Raw genomic sequence first — 20320 nt, 5'->3', positions numbered from 1 at the left:
GAAGCTCTCCCACTGCGACTGCATTTGAAGTAAGGAATTAAGTAAGGTTCAATGAGGTCACATAGGTGAGGTTCTAATCTGAAAGGATTGGCGCTCTCATAAGGAGACCCCAGACTTTGTGCTCACGTGTGCACACACTCTCACTCTCTCTGCTATGTGAGGATGCAGTGAAAAGCAGCTGTCTGCAAGCTAGGAAGAGAGCTCTCACAAGATACCAGAATGCCTGGCACCCTGAGCTTTTCTACTGTCCAGCCTCCAGAACTGTGAGAAAACAAATTTCTGTTGTTTAAGGCACCCAGTCTATGGTATTTATTACGGTAGCCCAAACTAAGACAGCCCTCATGTTAAAAATGAATACTTTGTATTGCCCTCTTTTATATACTGAAATGAAACGTATTAAAAATGTAACTTACAGGGGCACCTGGGTGGCTCAGTCGGTTGAGCGACCGACTTCAGCTCAGGTCATGATCTCACAGTTTGTGAGTTTGAGCCCCGCGTTGGGCTCTGTGCTGACAGCTCAGAGCCTGGAGTCTGCTTCTGATTCTGTGTCTCCCTCTCTCTCTGCCCCTCCCTCACTCATGCTCTGTCTCTGTCTCAGAAATAAACATTTAAAAAAAAATTTTTTTTTAAATGTAACTTATGGAGTGCCTGGGTAGCTCAGTTGGTTTGATTTTGGCTTAGGTCTGATCTCATAGTTTGTGAGTTCAAGCCCCACATCAGGCTCTGTGCAGACAGTGTGGAGCCTACTTGGGATTCTGTCGCCCTCTCTCTCTGTCCCTCCCCTGCTTGCTCTCTCTCTCTCTCTCTCTCAAAGATAAATAAAACTAAACTTAAAAATATTTTTAAAAATTAAAAAAATAAAAATGTAACTTCTTACATACCCACTTTCCAAAAAAATAAATCAATGAATTGTCTTAATTGTAGTATAGAGAAATTAATGGAACATGACTTAATTTTTTTTAATGTTTATTTATTTTTGAGAGACAGAGTGAGAGGTGGGGAGGGGCAGAGAGAGAGGGAGACACAGAATCCGAAGCAGGCTCCAGGCTCTGAGCTGTCAGCACAGAGCCTGACATGGGGATCCAACTCACAAACCGTGAGATCATGACCTGAGCTGAAGTCCGGCGCTTAACCAATGGAGCCTCCCAGGCACCCCTATGGAACATGGCTTAAAATACACACTTCAAGGGGCGCCTGGGTGGCGCAGTCGGTTAAGCGTCCGACTTCAGCCAGGTCACGATCTCGCGGCCCGTGAGTTCGAGCCCCGCGTCAGGCTCTGGGCTGACGGCTCGGAGCCTGGAGCCTGTTTCCGACTCTGTGTCTCCCTCTCTCTCTGCCCCTCCCCCGTTCATGCTCTGTCTCTCTCTGTCCCAAAAATAAATAAAAAACGTTGGAAAAAAAAAAAATTAAAAAAAAAAAAAAAACGTTGAAAAAAAAATTAAAAGAATAAATAAATAAATAAAAAATACACACTTCAATACATAAATGCCAAGTATGACATTCTAAAAAATATAAAGGATGTTTGCACTCACGTAAATAAGTTTGAAGTTGAAAAAAAAATTCTTTTTAACATTTATTTATTATTGAGAGACAGAGAGAGACAGAGCATGAGTGGGGCAGAGAGGAGGAGACACAGAATCTGAAGGAGGCTCCAGGCTCTGAGCTGTCAGCACAGAGCCTGACGTGGGGCTCGAACTCACAAACCCAGAGAGATCATGACCTGAGCCGAAGTCAGACACTCAACCGACTGAGCCACCCAGGTGCCCCAATAAGCTTGAAGTTTTAAAATGTAAGTAGATCATGGGGAGCCTGGGCAGCTCAGTCGGTTGAGCATCCAACTCTTGACTTTGGCTCAGGTCAGGATCTCACAGTTAGTGAGTTCAAGCCCTGCATCGGGCTCTGTACTGCAAGCTTGGTATTCTCTGTTTCCTTCTCTCTCTCTCTCTGCCCCTACCCTGCTCACACTCTCTCTCTCTCTCTCAAAAATAAATGAACATTTCAAAAGATATAAATAAAATGTAAGAAGATCATAAGCCATTCCATACAAGAAAACCAGGAAAATAAATAAGCTGCTGTACACTTCATCATGGTATAATACTACACCATATGTTTTTAACAAAACAAAGTATAATCTTTATAATATATTTGTATTCCTACAATATATGCTGTATCTCAAAACAATGTAAAGGTACTCTTGTTTTATGTAGAGTTAGACTGGTTCTAATAATTATGAACATGTTTTTCACCTCCATTATGGTTGGTGAAACAGCTGAAAGCCATGTAGGACATAAGAATTCCTCATTGTTTGGAACGGTCCCATTATTGGTAGAATACCTCATGTCCCTGATCATTAAATATTAAGAGTACTTCCCCTCAATGACTGTAATAACAGTCCCTGTTAATGTCTAAAATGCCACCTTGAGAGTGGTACAATGTCTACTGAGAACCAGTGTATTAAATGAATGCCTGTTATACACAGGCACATGGAGTACAGGGGAGAGAAGCAGCCAATGATTCAGGTGGAATGATGGTAGAATAGAGGAGACATGAAACTAAAAGAACATGAGTGTTTATGAGAACAGCTGGTTATAATGCATTCAGGGTAAAGAGAGTTGAGTTTGGCCAAAAGAATATACAATGACCAAGCAACTACAAATATTAAAAAGGGAAGCAGCAGATTTAAAAGATAAAGAAAAGTAGGAGAAATAGAAAATAAGGATGTTAAAAAGCCAATATCCCTCAGTATACACCTTCCACTCAAACGAGACTAGCAGTTTCTCTTTTCTCCCAAGACACTGCACTTATTCCAAATCCCAAGATGTTTTCACATTGCTTTCCTTCTCTTGCCTATGCAAAATACATTTCTCAACAGAATTTAGGCAAAGTTCCATTTTTGCAGAAATTTTTTTGCAAGCACTCCCACATTTATGACATTTTTCCTTGTAGAAATCCAAGTGCTCTACTACCTGAATATTTATTAACCAGCTACTATGTGCCTATAAGAAGAGCCTTTATTCTTTCCATAGAGAAGATAGCAGTGCTCAAGACTATATATACATTTCTATGAAAATCTACCCCTTGAATACAAAAATAATCCTGTGAGCTTACTTACCACCCACTGCCTTACAAGGCTAGTATGAATGATCAATTTCTACTCTAACCCTAAGAGTAAAGAATCCAGAGGTGAAAGTGGGACAGAATTAAGAATGGGTGGAAGTTCAGTTCTTTCAAAGAATTCATTTGGAAAAGAGGATTGCAAACATATACACCTATCTTTAAACGGACCAGTCAACATACAGCTTACTTTATAAGCCAACATATAGTTACTTTAGGATAAATACTGGTAACCTGTAACTTTATCCCTGTCTCTTTATTCTGTATTTTTATATATTTGGTTTGCTTATTTTCTGTTAATAATCCACTCACACAATACACATTTTTAGGAATCCACACCATACATCAGATAATATGCTAGGTACTAGCAATTATCGATAAGCTAGATCAATAAGGTCCCTGTCATCCAGGAACTTAGAGATTAGTAAAACAAGCGGATTTTAAACAAAGATGCAAATAAAGATGAAAATAAATATATAATTATAAATCGTGAAGCATAACTTGAAGGAAATGTACAAAGACAGGCTTATTCCTTAAGTAGGCCAACTAAAGGGACTTCCCTGAGCCCCAGGCAAGACAATCAATATTATACTTTTTGACTTACATGTGTGTGCACATACACATATATAACACACATCAATGTGCATGTACATGAGTGTGTGTGTGTGTGTGTGTGTGTGTGTGTGTGTGTGTGTGTGTTTGAATATATTCCACATAACAGAGCAGGTCTGCATCAGGTGAATTATGCCAAGCCATACTCCTCTAGTGGCAGCCTTAAACAAGGGCACAACTATATATAAATGCTATACAAAGGGCAGTTCCACCAATACAAATGCTATTATATTCATAGTCATACTAGTGGTTCTCAAATGCCAAAATTTGGATTGATGGCCAAGAGAACTGCATCAAAACCACCTGGAAACTTGTCAAAAATAAAAAATTTCCCACTCTCCATTGTCAATAATTTCAATTTAGTACCTAGAATGAATTTTTATAAAGTTCCATCTACATAATTATGATACTGTAGATGTGAGCCTTTAGTCAGACAGTGCCTTGACTCATTACTTAACTGTTCCACAGTTCTTTTATCATGCTCAAAGCCTGGCAAAGTACTCAAACTATGCTATTCAGTGCCAGCAAGCACAAAATAAATTATTTTCAAATAAATAAGCAAAGGTATTGTAAGGAAAGTTATGATTTTTTTTGTTTTTGTTGTTTTCTCAAATACAATGACACGCCTTATCAAGAAGCTTTCACTTAGGAAGAGAAACAACAAACTCTGAGACAATGCTTCTCAAAATTGAGGACACAAGCTACGAGTGGTATAGCAGATAATTTAATATGGTACCCAAGTGATTTTTTTTCAATATATGAAATTTATTGTCAAATTGGTTTCCATACAACATCCAGTGCTCATCCCAAAAGGTGCTCTCCTCAATACCCACCACCCACCCTCCCCTCCCTCCCACCCCCCATCAACCCTCAGTTTGTTCTCAGTTTTTAACAGTCTCTTATGCTTTGGCTCTCTCCCACTCTAACCTCTTTTTTTTTTTTCCTTCCCCTCCCCCATGGGTTTCTGTTAAGTTTCTCAGGATCCACATAAGAGTGAAAACATATGGTATCTGTCTTTCTCTGTATGGCTTATTTCACTTAGCATCACACTCTCCAGTTCCATCCACGTTGCTACAAAGGGCCATATTTCATTCTTTCTCATTGCCATGTAGTATTCCATTGTGTAAATAAACCACAATTTCTTTATCCATTCGTCAGTTGATGGACATTTAGGCTCTTTCCATCATTTGGCTATTGTTGAGAGGGCTGCTGTAAACATTGGGGTACAAGTGCCCCTATGCATCAGTACTCCTGTATCCCGTGGGTAAATTCCTAGCAGTGCTATTGCTGGGTCATAGGGTAGGTCTATTTTTAATTTTCTGAGGAACCTCCACACTGTTTTCCAGAGTGGCTGCACCAGTTTGCATTCCCACCAACAGTGCAAGAGGGTTCCTGTTTCTCCACATCCTCTCCAGCATCTATAGTCTCCTGATTTGTTCATTTTGGCCACTCTGACTGGTGTGAGGTGATATCTGAGTGTGGTTTTGATTTGTATTTCCCTGATAAGGAGCGACGTTGAGCATCTTTGCATGTGCCTGTTGGCCATCCGGATGTCTTCTTTAGAGAAGTGTCTATTCATGTTTTCTGCCCATTTCTTCACTGGGTTATTTGTTTTTTGGGTGTGGAGTTTGGTGAGCTCTTTATAGATTTTGGATACTAGCCCTTTGTCCGATATGTCATTTGCAAATATCTTTTCCCATTCTGTTGGTTGCCTTTTAGTTTTGTTGGTTGTTTCCTTTGCTGTGCAGAAGCTTTTTATCTTCATAAGGTCCCAGTAATTCATTTTTGCTTTTAATTCCCTTGCCTTTGGGGATGTGTCAAGTAAGAAATTGCTATAGCTGAGGTCAGAGAGGTCTTTTCCTGCTTTCTCCTCTAGGGTTTTGATGGTTTCCTGTCTCACATTCAGGTCCTTTATCCATTTTGAGTTTATTTTTGTGAATGGTGTGAGAAAGTGGTCTAGTTTCATTCTTCTGCATGTTGCTGTCCAGTTCTCCCAGCACCATTTGTTAAAGAGACTGGCTTTTTTCCATTGGATGTTCTTTCCTGCTTTGTCAAAGATTAGTTGGCCATACATTTGTGGGTCTAGTTCTGGGGTTTCTATTCTATTCCATTGGTCTATGTGTCTGTTTTTGTGCCAATACCATGCTGTCTTGATGATTACAGCTTTGTAATAGAGGCTAAAGTCTGGGATTGTGATGCCTCCTGCTTTGGTCTTCTTCTTCAAAATTACTTTGGCTATTCGGGGCCTTTTGTGTTTCCATATGAATTTTAGAATTGCTTGTTCTAGTTTCGAGAAGAATGCTGGTGCAATTTTGATTGGGATTGCATTGAATGTGTAGATAGCTTTGGGTAGTATTGACATTTTGACAATATTTATTCTTCCAATCCATGAGCAGGGAATGTTTTTCCATTTCTTTATATCTTCTTCAATTTCCTTCATAAGCTTTCTATAGTTTTCAGCATACAGATCTTTTACATCTTTGGTTAGATTTATTCCTAGGTATTTTATGCTTCTTGGTGCAATTGTGAATGGGATCAGTTTCTTTATTTGTCTTACTGTTGCTTCATTGCTAGTGTATAAGAATGCAACTGATTTCTGTACATTGATTTTGTATCCTGCAACTTTGCTGAATTCATGTATCAGTTCTAGCAGACTTCTGGTGGAGTCTATCGGATTTTCCATGTATAATATCATGTCATCTGCAAAAAGCGAAAGCTTGACTTCATCTTTGCCAATATTGATGCCTTTGATTTCCTTTTGTTGTCTGATTGCTGATGCTAGAACCTCCAACACTATGTTAAACAACAGCGGTGAGAGTGGGCATCCCTGTCGTGTTCCTGATCTCAGGGAAAAAGCTCTCTGTTTTTCCCCATTGAGGATGATGTTAGCTGTGGGCTTTTCATAAATGGCTTTTATGATGCTTAAGTATGTTCCTTCTATCCCGACTTTCTCAAGGGTTTTTATTAAGAAAGGGTGCTGGATTTTGTCAAAGGCCTTTTCTGCATCGATTGACAGGATCATATGGTTCTTCTCTTTTCTTTTATTAATGTGATGTATCATGTTGATTGATTTGCGAATGTTGAACCAGCCCTGCATCCCAGGAATGAATCCCACTTGATCATGGTGAATAATTCTTTTTATATGCTGTTGAATTCGATTTGCTAGTATCTTATTGAGAATTTTTGCATCCATATTCATCAGGGATATTGGCCTGTAGTTCTCTTTGTTTATTGGGTCTCTGTCTGGTTTAGGAATCAAAGTAATACTGGCTTCATAGAATGAGTCTGGAAGTTTTCCTTTCCTTTCTATTTCCTGGAATAGCTTGAAAAGGATAGGTATTATCTCTGCTTTAAACGTCTGGCAGAACTCCCCTGGGAAGCCATCTGGTCCTGGACTCTTATTTGTTGGGAGATTTTTGATAACCGATTCAATTTCTTTGCTGGTTATGGGTCTGTTCAAGCTTTCTATTTCCTCCTGATTGAGTTTTGGAAGGGTGTGGGTGTCTAGGAATTTTTCCATTTCTTCCAGGTTGTCCAATTTGTTGGCATATAGTTTTTCATAGTATTCCCTGATAATTGTTTGTATCTCTGAGGGATTGGTTGTAATAATTCCATTTTCATTCATGATTTTATCTATTTGGGTAATCTCCCTTTTCTTTTTGAGAAGCCTGGCTAGAGGTTTGTCAATTTTGTTTATTTTTTCAAAAAACCAACTCGTGGTTTCGTTGATCTGCTCTACAGTTTTTTTTAGATTCTATATTGTTTATTTCTGCCGTGATCTTTATTATTTCTCTTCTTCTGCTGGGTTTAGGCTGCCTTTGCTGTTCTGCTTCTATTTCCTTTTGATGTGCTGTTAGATTTTGTATTTGGGACTTTTCTTGTTTCTTGAGATAGGCCTGGATTGCAATGTATTTGCCTCTCAGGACTGCCTTCGCTGCGTCCCAAAGCGTTTGGATTGTTGTATTTTCATTTTCGTTTGTTTCCATATATTTTTTAATTTCTTCTCTAATTGCCTGGTTGACCCACTCATTCGTTAGTAGGGTGTTCTTTAACCTCCATGCTTTTGGAGGTTTTCCAGACTTTTTCCTGTGGTTGATTTCAAGCTTCATAGCATTGTGGTCTGAAAGTATGCATGGTATAATTTCAATTCTTGTATACTTATGAAGGGCTGTTTTGTGACCCAGTATATGATCTATCTTGGAGAATGTTCCATGTGCACTCGAGAAGAAAGTATATTCTGTTGCTTTGGGATGCAGAGTTCTAAATATATCTGTCAAGTCCATCTGATCCAATGTGTCATTCAGGGCCTTTGTTTCTTTATTGACCGTGTGTCTAGATGATCTATCCATTTCTGTAAGTGGAGTGTTAAAGTCCCCTGCAATGACCACATTCTTATCAATAAGGTTGCTTATGTTTATGAGTAATTGTTTTATATATTTGGGGGCTCCAGTATTTGGCGCATAGACATTTATAATTGTTAGCTCTTCCTGATGGATAGACCCTGTAATTATTATATAATGCCCTTCTTCATCTCTTGTTACAGCCTTTAATTTAAAGTCTAGTTTGTCTGATATAAGTATGGCTACTCCAGCTTTCTTTTGGCTTCCAGTAGCATGATAAATAGTTCTCCATCCCCTCACTCTCAATCTAAAGGTGTCCTCAGATCTAAAATGAGTCTCTTGTAGACAGCAAATAGATGGGTCTTGTTTTTTTATCCATTCTGATACCCTATGTCTTTTGGTTGGCGCATTTAATCCATTTACATTCAGTGTTATTATAGAAAGATACGGGTTTAGAGTCATTGTGATGTCTGTATGTTTTATGCTTGTAGCAATGTCTCTGGTACTTTGTCTCACAGGATCCCCCTTAGGATCTCTTGTAGGGCTGGTTTAGTGGTGACAAATTCCCTCAGTTTTTGTTTGTTTGGGAAGACCTTTATCTCTCCTTCTATTCTAAATGACAGACTTGCTGGATAAAGGATTCTCGGCTGCATATTTTTTTTTCTGTTCAACACATTGAAGATCTCGTGCCAATCCTTTCCCAAGTGATTTTAGATGATATACAAGATTATTTTACATGGCACATGGACATACACTAAATTACACTGAATTACAAAGAAAAAAATGTATTATCTTTTCAATTCTCTTTCAGTTAGTTACTGTTGTGTCTTCCACACCTATCACTGCTTATCTCATTTTAAGAAATAGAATACATGCCTCCAAGCCTTTGGAAAACAACTGTTATCTAGCCTGAACTTAGTAACATTGTTTTGTTCATTGTATCCTTTAGGACTATCATCCATTTAAAACATAGGATACTGATTTTTCATTTATAGTAGTGAGATAAATACAAAAGTGAATTTAAAGAGAATAGCATAAATTGCATGCAGATCCTGTAAAAATTATAAGGATGCTCTATAGATGACTGAAGTTTAGAAACAGTACTGTGTGGGGGCACCTGGGTGGCTCAGTTGGTTAAGTGGCCAACTTCGGCTCAGGTCATGATCTCACAGTCCGTGAGTTCGAGCCCCGCATGGGGCTCTGTGCTGACAGCTCAGAGCCTGGAGCCTGTTTCAGATTCTCTGTCTCCCTCTCTCTCTCTCTCTCTGACCCTCCCCCATTCATGCTCTGTCTCTCTCTGTCTGAAAAATAAATAAACGTTTAAAAAAAAAAAAGAAAAAAAAAAAAAGAAACAGTACTGTGTTTCAATTTCTCTATGTCTCTCTCACACACATATATACATATACATACACAAACACATTCAATAAGTAATTAATCTAAATGAATAATCAAAAGCCACAAACTGTTACAGGAAGACAGTCAATGAAAAGTCTATTCTACCACTTAACAATGTAGCCAAAATAATGATATTCCATGATATGACAATTACTGTTTGTATATTTTCTTGACGAAATGATTATGATAATCTCTGACTACACATATAAATAATGTACATATCCTTTTATGTGAAGCCAGGAGAATTACCATTCAGTAATTTTATACTACATACCTTATAATCCTTGGGTCGGTAGCAACCAAGATGAGAATGATCTGTAAAAGGGTGTATTAAACAATAAATATTTCATACTAAAAAGAAAATTTGGTTTCATTTTTGGTTTTTGCAATTCTATTTCTATGATTATAATTTCATACAGCAGTTTTCAGAAATACCTTAAAGTCCATTAACAATGTTATATTAGTAAAGGTGATATAACACAAGTTAAAATCTGTATCAATTCTTGGGGTATCTGGGTGGCTCCTACAGTTAGGCATCTGACTCGATTTTAGCTTGGGTCATGATCTCACAGTTTGTGGGATCAAGCCCCACATGGGGCTCTGTGCTGGCAGCATGGAGTCTGCTTGGGATTCTCACTCCCTCTCTCTTTGCCCGCCCCCCCCCCCCCCCGCTTGTGCATGCTTGTGCTCTCTCTCTCTCAAAATAAATAAACTTTACTTTAAAAATCTGTATCAGTTCAATAATTAAGTGATTTCACAAATACTGTTTTCATTAGAGTAGGATATATCAGAATATAGACCGGAATAATTTTTTTGTTGCTAATCCAATTTGCCTATATGAAATGGATAATCTTTAATTGATAAACCAGTTTATGACAAAATATAATTTGAATGTATATATTTGATAGATATTATCAAACTGTATGTGAGTCCATGCTTGATTTGAGTGAGTATAATGGAAACAGGACCAGCTTCAGAGTGTGGTAGCTCATGTGGTAGCATAAGTGTATAGACCTTGTTGACAAATAGATCTGCATTATGGTCCAGTCCCCAGCACCTCTTGCATAACTTCAGCCTCATTATTCAACCTTTCTAAGTCTCAGATTCCTCATCTATCTCATCATAATTTGCTTTAAATATTATATTAGAGATCACATGTAAGGCATTAAAATAAATGTTAGCTACTATTATTAACACCATCATCAACATCATTACTGTCAAATTCTAAGTCAACAAGCCTAGTTGCAATTTCTGACTCTACCACTTATCGAACATATTGCCTTGATCAAGTTATAGAATTAATCTGTGTTTCATTCCTCATTTTAAAAGTATGAAGATGGGGCGCCTGGGTGGCTCAGTCGGTTGAGCATCTGACTTTGGCTCAGGTTGTGATCTCGTGGTCTGTGAGTTCGAGCCCTGCGTCGGGCTCTGTGCTGACAGCTCAGAGCCTGGATCCTGCTTCAGATTCTGTGTCTCCCTCTCTCTCTCTGACCCTCCCCCCATTCATGCTCTGTCTCTCTCTGTCTCAAAAATAAATAAACGTGAAAAAAAAATTTTTTTTAAAGTATTAAGACAATGGCTACTTTGCTTCACAGAGTCATAGTAATGATTAAATTACACAGCTTATAAAAGTTTCTAGCACAGTATCTGTAACAAAGTGGATTATACAACTATTCTAAATCTCTCCCAGGGTAAGGACCACTATATTACACATGCAGATTTTGGGTTTTTACTCATTACTTAAAGAAGTCAACATTTAACTACTATAATCTCTATGTATTGACATTCAAGCACATCATGACCACTACTTCTCATACATTCTAGTCAAAAGCACTCTAACATTCTATATTTTACTTTCCCATGCCATCATATCAAAAAAAAAAAAAAAAAAGACTATATAGAGACCTAGTCTATATTCAGTCAATTAATCACCTATGTTTTACGGCACAAGATCTTGTTTGTTTTCCAAGTGTCCTGAATCATCATAGAGAATAGCTGAAACATCAATGTCTTTCACACAAGGCCAACTTCACCATGTAATTCAGTAAGACTCAACTTACTTCAAGGGCTTTTCAAAATTACAAATAAAATAAATCCCATCTCAACTCCTCTTCCATAAAGTCTAATAATGTACAGCATGGCCACAGGAGCAGGAGAAATAAAAGAATGATAAGGACATAATGAACCTAATTCTCCACACATGTTAACTTTGAAAATTAAGGTAATAATTTCTGTACTTGGTATATGTTCTTTCTTGCAGCTAATGTAATATGAAAAGTATCAGTGTATTAAAACATTTATAAACTTACCCTAATATGACAGATTTGTAATTTTTTTATTTTTAGAAATCAAGCTGTTACTGAGGTTCCCAATGTTTGCCCTAAATCACTCTTACCAATAATTACTCACTAACTATCTTCTAAAAGCAGGAGATAAAGGACATAAAAAGTCATGGCCCACAGTCCTAAAATGCTTGTACTTTACTTGGATTAAGTTATACAAAGTTGAATAACAGCATCATATAAGAAGAAGTGAAGTCAGAATGGTACAAGCAATTAATGCAATTAGTAAGTCCTATCAGAGATAAATCTCTCAAAACTAAAGCAATCAGAAAAAAATTCCTAAAGGACGAGAAAGCTAACCTGGACCTTAATGCATGGGCCACACTTAAGAAAAGTATGAAGAAAAATTAAAAGCTAATTCAGATTAGTGTGTGTAATATGATGTGTGTGTGTGATCTTGACCAACTTTGACTTTACTTCTTTAAACCTCTTCATCTGTAAAATAATAGTTTCTAACATTATTGAGGTTATCTTAACTAACCAATAAAATAGTAGTACTTAAAATAGAGGCCAGCAGAAAATACACATGCAATAAATGTTGACTATTATTTGATTCTCTAATAACCTCATGAAATAGATGTTATGAACTAAATGCTATATCCTCCCAAAATTGATATGTTGAAGCCCTAACCCCCAAGGTGATGGTATTTGGAGATGGGACTTTTGGGTAGTCATTAGGATTAGACTGGTCACGAAGGTAGGTCCCTCATGGTAGAAAGAGTACCCTTATAAGAGACACCAGAGAGCTTGCACACATGCATGTGCTTGCTTAAGCAAGCTTTGTGCTTGCTTTATTTATTTATCTGCATGTGCAGAGCTTGCAACTCTGTTATCAGCTAATTCCTTCTATCAACTTAATTCTTGAACCCCATTCTGATGGTTACTGCCAACATGTGTTCCCTATGAGTCAATTCCTATCTTGGCAACCTGTATACTATCCTACGTTGAAGGGTACTATCATCTTCCTTTTTCCTAATTTCAAGGAATTGAACTCCATTCTGGTAGTTAGTGCTACTCTATTGCAAAACATTCCTGTTGACAAATATGTGTACCTATGAACCTTCAAAGAGCATGCCCCTGGAGTCCTTTATCAGCAATTACCCTACTGCTATCCCAGTGCCCACACAACACCCTAAGGTTGGCTTCTGCTCTCCTGTGAATCTTCATGGAGCACACAGCCATGCATTTGCTATATGCCAGTCTCTATTACTGGAAGCAAAGCTAAGAAGTCCAGCTTTATAAAATAAAACCAGCATTTAATATCCCTCAGGGGATCTAACCTTCTAAAAAGGAAAGACACATAACATGTGTTTTCTGTCTCTGGTTCACTTGTGATACATTGACCAGAAACTGTTTACTCTGACCTCTGATGTTCTCATCTTTCTTATTACTAATTTTGTCTGAAGTCTCAGTAGCAAAAGTCTCAGACTTTCCCCCTCACTATTTTTTTCTTGTCTGAAGTTTAGCAAACAGCAAACTTATCAGTGATTGGAAGGGTGATTGTCATCAAAAAAGATAAATAAATACCTAATAAGCACATGAAGAAAACATTAAATGCCATTAGTTAAATATAAATTACAATTGCAGTGAGACAAAGGGAATAACAAGTGTTGTCAAAGATGTGGAGAAATTGGACCATCATACACTGCCGGTGGGAATGGAAAATGATACAGTCATGTTGGAAAACAGTTGGCCATTTCTTAAAAAGTTAAACATAAATTTACCAGATGAACTGGCAATTCCATTCCTAGGTATCTATTCCAAAGAAATAGAACAATGTATCTATGCAAAGACTTCAATACAAACGTTCAAAATAGCATCCTCCATAATAGCCAAAAAGTGGAAACAATCCAGGGACTCAGGTTGGGAATATACATTTACTGCCAATGGGTATGAGAAAACTCTTTTGGATGATTAAAATATTCTAAAAATGGATTGTGGAGATTTTACAATGGTGCAAATTCAAACTCCTTCAGTTTTGTGCTCAAAACAGCTGAATTTTATGATATATAAGTTATAGCTTACTAAAACTGTTAAAGATGTTTAATAAATAATAGAGAGATGAAGAAACTAAAAAAGGAGTTCCCAAAAATGACACAGTTCAGATGCCCACTGGTCTATGAGAGGAGGAGGCACACATGTAATTAAAGACAAAACAAAATATTTTGTTAATAAGTATAAACATGATGATGATATGCTATTTTACTCAGAACAGTAAAATGTTACCATTTATTGCTATCTATTCAAATTATGACATATTAGGATTTGGAATGTAATTTCCAATTTATTTTACAAACAAAAACCATCAAACATAGGGATTAGTGAAAGCTCATAAAGGATTACAATTTTAGGTAGAAATGAAACTCAGAAAAGAATCTTCAAATGAAGGTAATAAGAGAAGTCTCCTCCAAGGAGGAGACAGAATCTAACGTCTTTTCAAATTCCAAGCAAATAAAAAAGGGACCAGGATGATGCCTTCAATTTCCTTTTCAAAAACATCAATGATTGGATAAAGCTTAGAAACATTCTTGCAGCATAAGACATGTTGCATCTCTTCAAAGGGACTGCACAAATTACAATTAGAATGATCCACTATGGAAATGCCAAAGAAAGAAAAAATGTGCTTGAAAAATGTATCTTAAAAACAAAACAAAACACCTGAGTGGAAGTAGAGAAAGTAGTAGGAAGGTGGGAGGAAGGAAGTTGTGGTGAGAAGCCCTGGACCCCAGACTGACCAGGGCTGTTCTGGAACTCTTTAATAAGCCACTTAACCTGTCCAGGCCTCTCTGTCATTTTTCTTGATCAAATATAGTTAAATTCATCCTCATGCAATTATTATGATGACTAAAATAGTCAATGGTGGTGAAATGGTATCCTATAAAAACTTAAAAATTTTTAGGCAAGATAATTTGGCAAGAAAATGTTTAAGAATTTCCATTAAAGTAATACTAGTCATTAGTGAAAATTCACTCTTTCTTAAGAGACTCTATCATAAGAAATTCCCACATGTGTTTAAATAGTGGATGAGACCCCAAAACACAACCACTCAATTGTCAGAAAGGGGGAAAAAAAGGCAGTCAAAAGAATAGGGACTTTAAAGCAGAGAAATGAAACGGAAAAACCCTTTCTTTAAAAGACAAGTAATAAATGTACAAAGAATAGAATTTTTAAAAATCACTGTTTGCCAAACTTTCCAGTAATAAATTATTTCAAGCAAGAATCATCAGTATATGCTACAGGGGTCAAAGTTGAGGAGTAACAGGATATAATAGTCTCAGAGTATCTCCCCATTAATTACAAAGAGAAGAAATAGCACCTTTGTGACAGAGAAATCTAGCAGACCCCATCTTAATTAAGTGAGCAAATGAATATCACCAGTAACAAAGCAATGTGACATACTTCTGGCACGTTGCACGCATCGCTTCTGTTGTATTCTCGGGGGAATGAATAACCTAAATCTAATCATGAGGAAAAATCAAACAAACCCAAATTGAGAGACATTCTATCAAATAACTGTCCTGAACTCTTCAAAATTATCAATGTCAAACACAAAGAAAGATTAAAGAACTGATCCATTTTAAAGACAACTAAAGACACACGGCAACATAAGGCCATGCGTGATGTGGAATTTCTTTTGCTATAAAGATATAGCATAAGTGGCCAAATGTGATTTAGGTTTATAGATTAGCCTATTATTATTATTATTATTATTATTATTATTATTATTATTATATCACTGTTAATTTTCTGTTTTTCATAATTACATCACATAAGTCTCCTCTGGCTGCCATAACAAAATGCCACAGACCAAAGGGATTACACAACAGACATCTATCTCTCAGTTCTGGAGGCTGGAAGTCTGAAATCCAGGTGCCAGTGCAGTCAGGTTCCAGGAAGAGCTCTGGCTCTGGCTTGAAGGTAGCCATCTACCTATTGCCTGTGTCCTCACAAGGCAGAGAGAAAAAGCAAGATCTCTGGTTTCTCTTCTTATAAGGGCATTGATCCTATCATGAGAGCCCCAACCTCCTAACCTTATCTAAATGTAATTACCTTCCAAAGGCCCCATCTCCAAATACCAGCACATTTAGGGTTAGAGTTTCAGCATAAAAATCTTGGAGGGACACAATTCTGTCCATAGCAATGTACTTATCAAAAGAAAGTTAATACACAAACATACATACAGATATAGAGGCAGGAAGGGGAAGGAGATAGAGAGGAAGAGGGAAAGCAAATATTAGCATTTGAGGATTCTGAAAGGTATAATGGGGATCCTCTATACTATTTCAACTTTTCTTTAAGTCTGAAATTATGTCTAAATAGAAAGTTAAAAGAAAAAATGTGGACCTCACTAATGACCTCTCTGATTGTACTTCACATAGGTAGCTGGCTGCGTCGATCAAAAGTTACTGAAACTTTAACAGTTCTGCTGGCAAATATATTATAATTGTCAAGAGACATCAGACGCTTCGGTGCATTCTAAAAACATCTTCCAAAGAAACATCTACATTGGAGTTATTTTCGATTTTCTTAAACCTTATTTTCCATGGCCATAAATTTCTTCCAAGAGGGGAAACAAAGTATAACATCTGTTCCTAATTTCATATAATCTGCTACCATGGTAATAAAAGACTTATTGATTACCACATCTATCTCCCTGTTAACGCTAAAAAAGCTAAATAAATGAGCACAAATTCTGCATGTTCTCAGAGAAGAATGTTTCATTTCAACATTAAAAAGAGAAAAAGAGAGAGAGAGATTATACACTACAGTTTAGAAACAGAAAGAGATGGGAGCTCACTATAAGTTATGATTGTGGTTTTTTTTCACTCTGTCTCATTTTTCTTTTTCTATGCCTTTCTCAGTGTGTACTGAATTCACTTAAAGGCTGCTGGGGAATGTTGCTGACCGACTAATCAATGACTATAGATATGACACTCAAATATCCCTAATTATAAAATACTATTTAATCTTCTTCCTAAAAGTCATCTTCCTTATCACATTGAACTTAAGTAGTAATTTATCTAACCCTTAGAACCAGGGCCTACAAAAAAGATTCTTATAAATTAAGCATAAAAGACATTATCTCTTCATAAATATAATAATAAATAATTATTATATTGACAGCTGAAATTTACTAAGGCCTGTGTGCTAGGGCATTTTACATGGTCACATTTACTGTGTTATCTTCAGTCTTTTTTTTTTTTTTTTTTAAATGTTTTTATTTATTTATTTTTGGGAGAGACAGAGAGACACAGCATGAGCCAGGGAGGGGCAAAGAGAAAGGGAGACACAGATTCTGAAGCAGGCTCCAGGCTCTGAGCTGTCAGCATGCAGCCCAATGCAGGGCTCAAACCCACAAACCGTGAGATCATGACCTGAGCCAAAGTCAGATGCTTAACCGACTGAGCCACCCAGGCGTCCCTCTTCATTCTTTAATATACTGATTATCAAAGTAGTTAAAATGATTTGTTCAAGAATCTCCAATCTATAAATAAGTGACAGAGCAAGTAGTCAAATATATGTGTAATTTTATGTCTAAAACCCATAACCTTGAACTTTTTACTATGGTGCTTCCCAAATCTTTTCTACAAACTAAGGGGTATATGTTAAGGTAGGAAAATAGTTCCACAGTCAAATAATTTTAGAAATTGTTGAGCAAAACAAAATCAAGTTGTTTTTTTTTCCACTAAAAGGTATTAGTCTTTAATATGCTACTCTGTAGTTTATAGCAGCACAAAAATTCTATTATTTTTAAAGTACCTATATGGGTGTCCCACAAGTTGTAAAAAAAAGTAGCATATGCCTTACTACCTAATAATACAGCAGAGATTCTATTTTAGTTCACTGATGTCAAGTTAAAGGCTTGACTGTAGCCAAGGCAAGTAAAGCAATGAAGAGAAATAACTTTTAGCTCACCATTGTGCATCCTGGACCATCCATCTCTTTCACAGTCTCTGCCGGAAGAACCAAATAAAGCATCAGCCCTGGGACTTGGAGGGTCAACCTAGAAGAAGAAGGATTTAATAAAGTCAAAAAGAACTTAAGTGTTCTTCCAGTCTCATGGTACCAGAAAATCAACTCAAGTACATAGACTATTAGTCATCAGGTTAATGTGATAGTGCCTATTATGGTTCAGGCATATCCCAAAGCCATAGCTTAGTTGAGTATTTTGCTGTTCATGTTTAAATAAAATTGAAATTAAACTTCAGAAATCTCTAATTATATATTGAGTCTACTTTCAAATGAACAGATTTATAGTTAAAATGTCCACTACCCCATCGTGTAGGTGGCTTTCCATTACAAAGTTACAAAAAGAGGAATCTATTTTGCCACATTTAAAAATTTGCCACATTTACTACTAATATAGATGTTGAATCCAAACAGTGTCATTATTTGGCTGTGTTCAGAGCCCAGCATGCGGAGTGCTTCATAGCCTACAGTTAATAACAGTTGGGGCGCCTGGGTGGCTCAGTCAGTTGAGCGTCTGACTTCGGCTCAGGTCATGATCTCACAGTCCATGGGTTCGAGCACCGTGTCGGGCTCTGTGCTGACCACTCAGAGCCTGGAGCCTGTTTCAGATTCTGTGTCTCCCTCTCTCTCTGCCCCTCCCCCACTTGCACTCTCTCTCTGTCTCAAAAATAAATAAACATTAAAAAAAAAAAAACAAGCATGTTTTCTAATGAAGAATAAAAAAGTCAGAGTGATGTAAATAATAAAAAAGATAGCTCTATTCATCAAAATTAAAAACTTAGTACATTAAAAGGATGATATTAAGAGAGTGAAAAGCAATCCTTGGAATAAAAATAACTTGCAAATAATTATCTATTAAGGCATTAATATCCAAAATATATGAAGAAACTTCTACAACTTAAAAAAAAAACCCTCAACTAAAAAGTGAGCAGAGAACTTAAATACACATTTCTCCAAAAGATATACAAATGACCAATAAACACAAGAAAAAATGTTCGATATCACTAATCATTAGGGAAATGCAAATCAAAATCATAGTGAAAGATACTACTTCATGATATAAACGTACTAAACACCACTGAGTTATACTTGAGTTTTAACTATGGTGCTTCCCAAATCTTTTCCACAAACTAAGGAATATATGTTAAGATAGGAATACAGTTTCACTTAATCACTTAAAAATGATTAAAATAGTAAATTTTATATTGTGTATATTTTACCATAATTTAAAAAAAATAAATTTTTAAAAAGGAGAGTGAAAAGACAAATATTTATAAATTATATAAGTATCTAGAATCCTAATATATAAAGAAAATTTACAATTCAACAACAAAAAGAAAAACCCAATTAAAAATGGACAAAGGACCTGAATGAATGTTTCTCCAAAAGGAAATACAGAAATGCCTAACAAGCACATGAAAAGATGCTCAAGATCATTACTTATTAGGAAATGCAAATCAAAACCACAATGAGAAAAAAAAAACCCCACAATGAGAGACCACTCCACACCCCCTAGGATGGCTATAATAAAAAGAAAACAAAACAAAATAATAAGTGTTAGTGAGAAGGTGGATAAAGCCTGAAACACTGCTGGGAACAATGTAAAATGGGACTGCCACTGTGGAAAACAGTTTGACAATTTCTCAACAAGTTAGAAACATGCATAGCACATACCATGTGACCCAGCAATTCCACTCCTAGGTATTAAAACAATAGGCACTAAAACAGGTACTCAAATTGAAACTTGTGTATTAACATGCATAGAAGCACTACGCACATAACCCAAAGGTGAAAAAAGCCCATCCATCAACAGATGACCGGATAAACAAAATGCGGTATATGTCCATATGATGAAATATTAGTCAACCAAAAAAGGATCAAGTACTGATACATGCTATACCATGAATGAAAGAAAACACTGTGCTAAATGGAAAAAGCCAGACAGAAAAGTCTACACTTTGTAGGATTCCACTTAGGTGAAATGACAGAAGAGGAAAATCCACTTCCTGATAGAAAGTAGATTAATGGCTGCCAGGGGCTGAGGAAAGGGAGAAATGGTGAGTGAATACTTAATGAGTACAGGGTTTCTGTTTGGGATGATGAAAAAGTTCTGGAACTAGATAGTAGTGACAGTTGCACAATATGAATGCATTTAATGCCACTGAATTATATACTTTAAAATGGTTGAAATGGTAAATTTTATGTTACAAGTATTTGACCACAACAGAAAAAAAAAGATCCTATTCTGTATAAATGAAAAAGAAAATAATTCCATTTAACTTTTCTGGAATGGTTGTGCCAGTTAGTTTGGGAGCGTGTTAGTTGCTTTCTTGAAACTGCCCCTTACTCTTTATGACTATTTTTCACACAATGTATGTAAAACTAGAATGTCTTTCCCAAAAGTATTAACTTTTTACATGTGCATGTATGAAATTAAAATGTTATCAATTTGTTAAATGCTTTTATTTATTTACTTTAATGTTTTATTTATTTTTGAGAGAGAGAGACAGAGACAGAGTGTGAGCAGGGGAGGGGCAGAGAGAGAGG

At 36.6% G+C, this 20320-nt stretch overlaps 1 protein-coding gene across 3 annotated transcripts in view; it reads right to left on the bottom strand.

The window, feature by feature from the left end:
- SPATA6 (spermatogenesis associated 6) overlaps nt 1–20320 on the bottom strand; it is a 150589-nt gene that overhangs the window by 59956 nt on the left and 70313 nt on the right. For all 3 annotated transcript variants that reach the window (XM_058717451.1, XM_058717448.1, XM_058717447.1), the window contains exons 8-9: nt 17720–17807; nt 9736–9776 (exon numbers count right to left, since the gene is read on the bottom strand). In XM_058717451.1, the coding sequence (XP_058573434.1) occupies nt 9736–9776; nt 17720–17807 (129 nt within the window). The remainder of the gene's footprint in view (nt 1–9735; nt 9777–17719; nt 17808–20320) is intronic.

The sequence above is a fragment of the Neofelis nebulosa genome, chromosome 2 (assembly GCF_028018385.1).
Source record: "Neofelis nebulosa isolate mNeoNeb1 chromosome 2, mNeoNeb1.pri, whole genome shotgun sequence".
NCBI lineage: Eukaryota > Metazoa > Chordata > Mammalia > Carnivora > Felidae > Neofelis > Neofelis nebulosa.
Note: the sequence above shows the minus strand (reverse complement) of the source record. Positions and strands in the feature narration are given on the sequence as shown.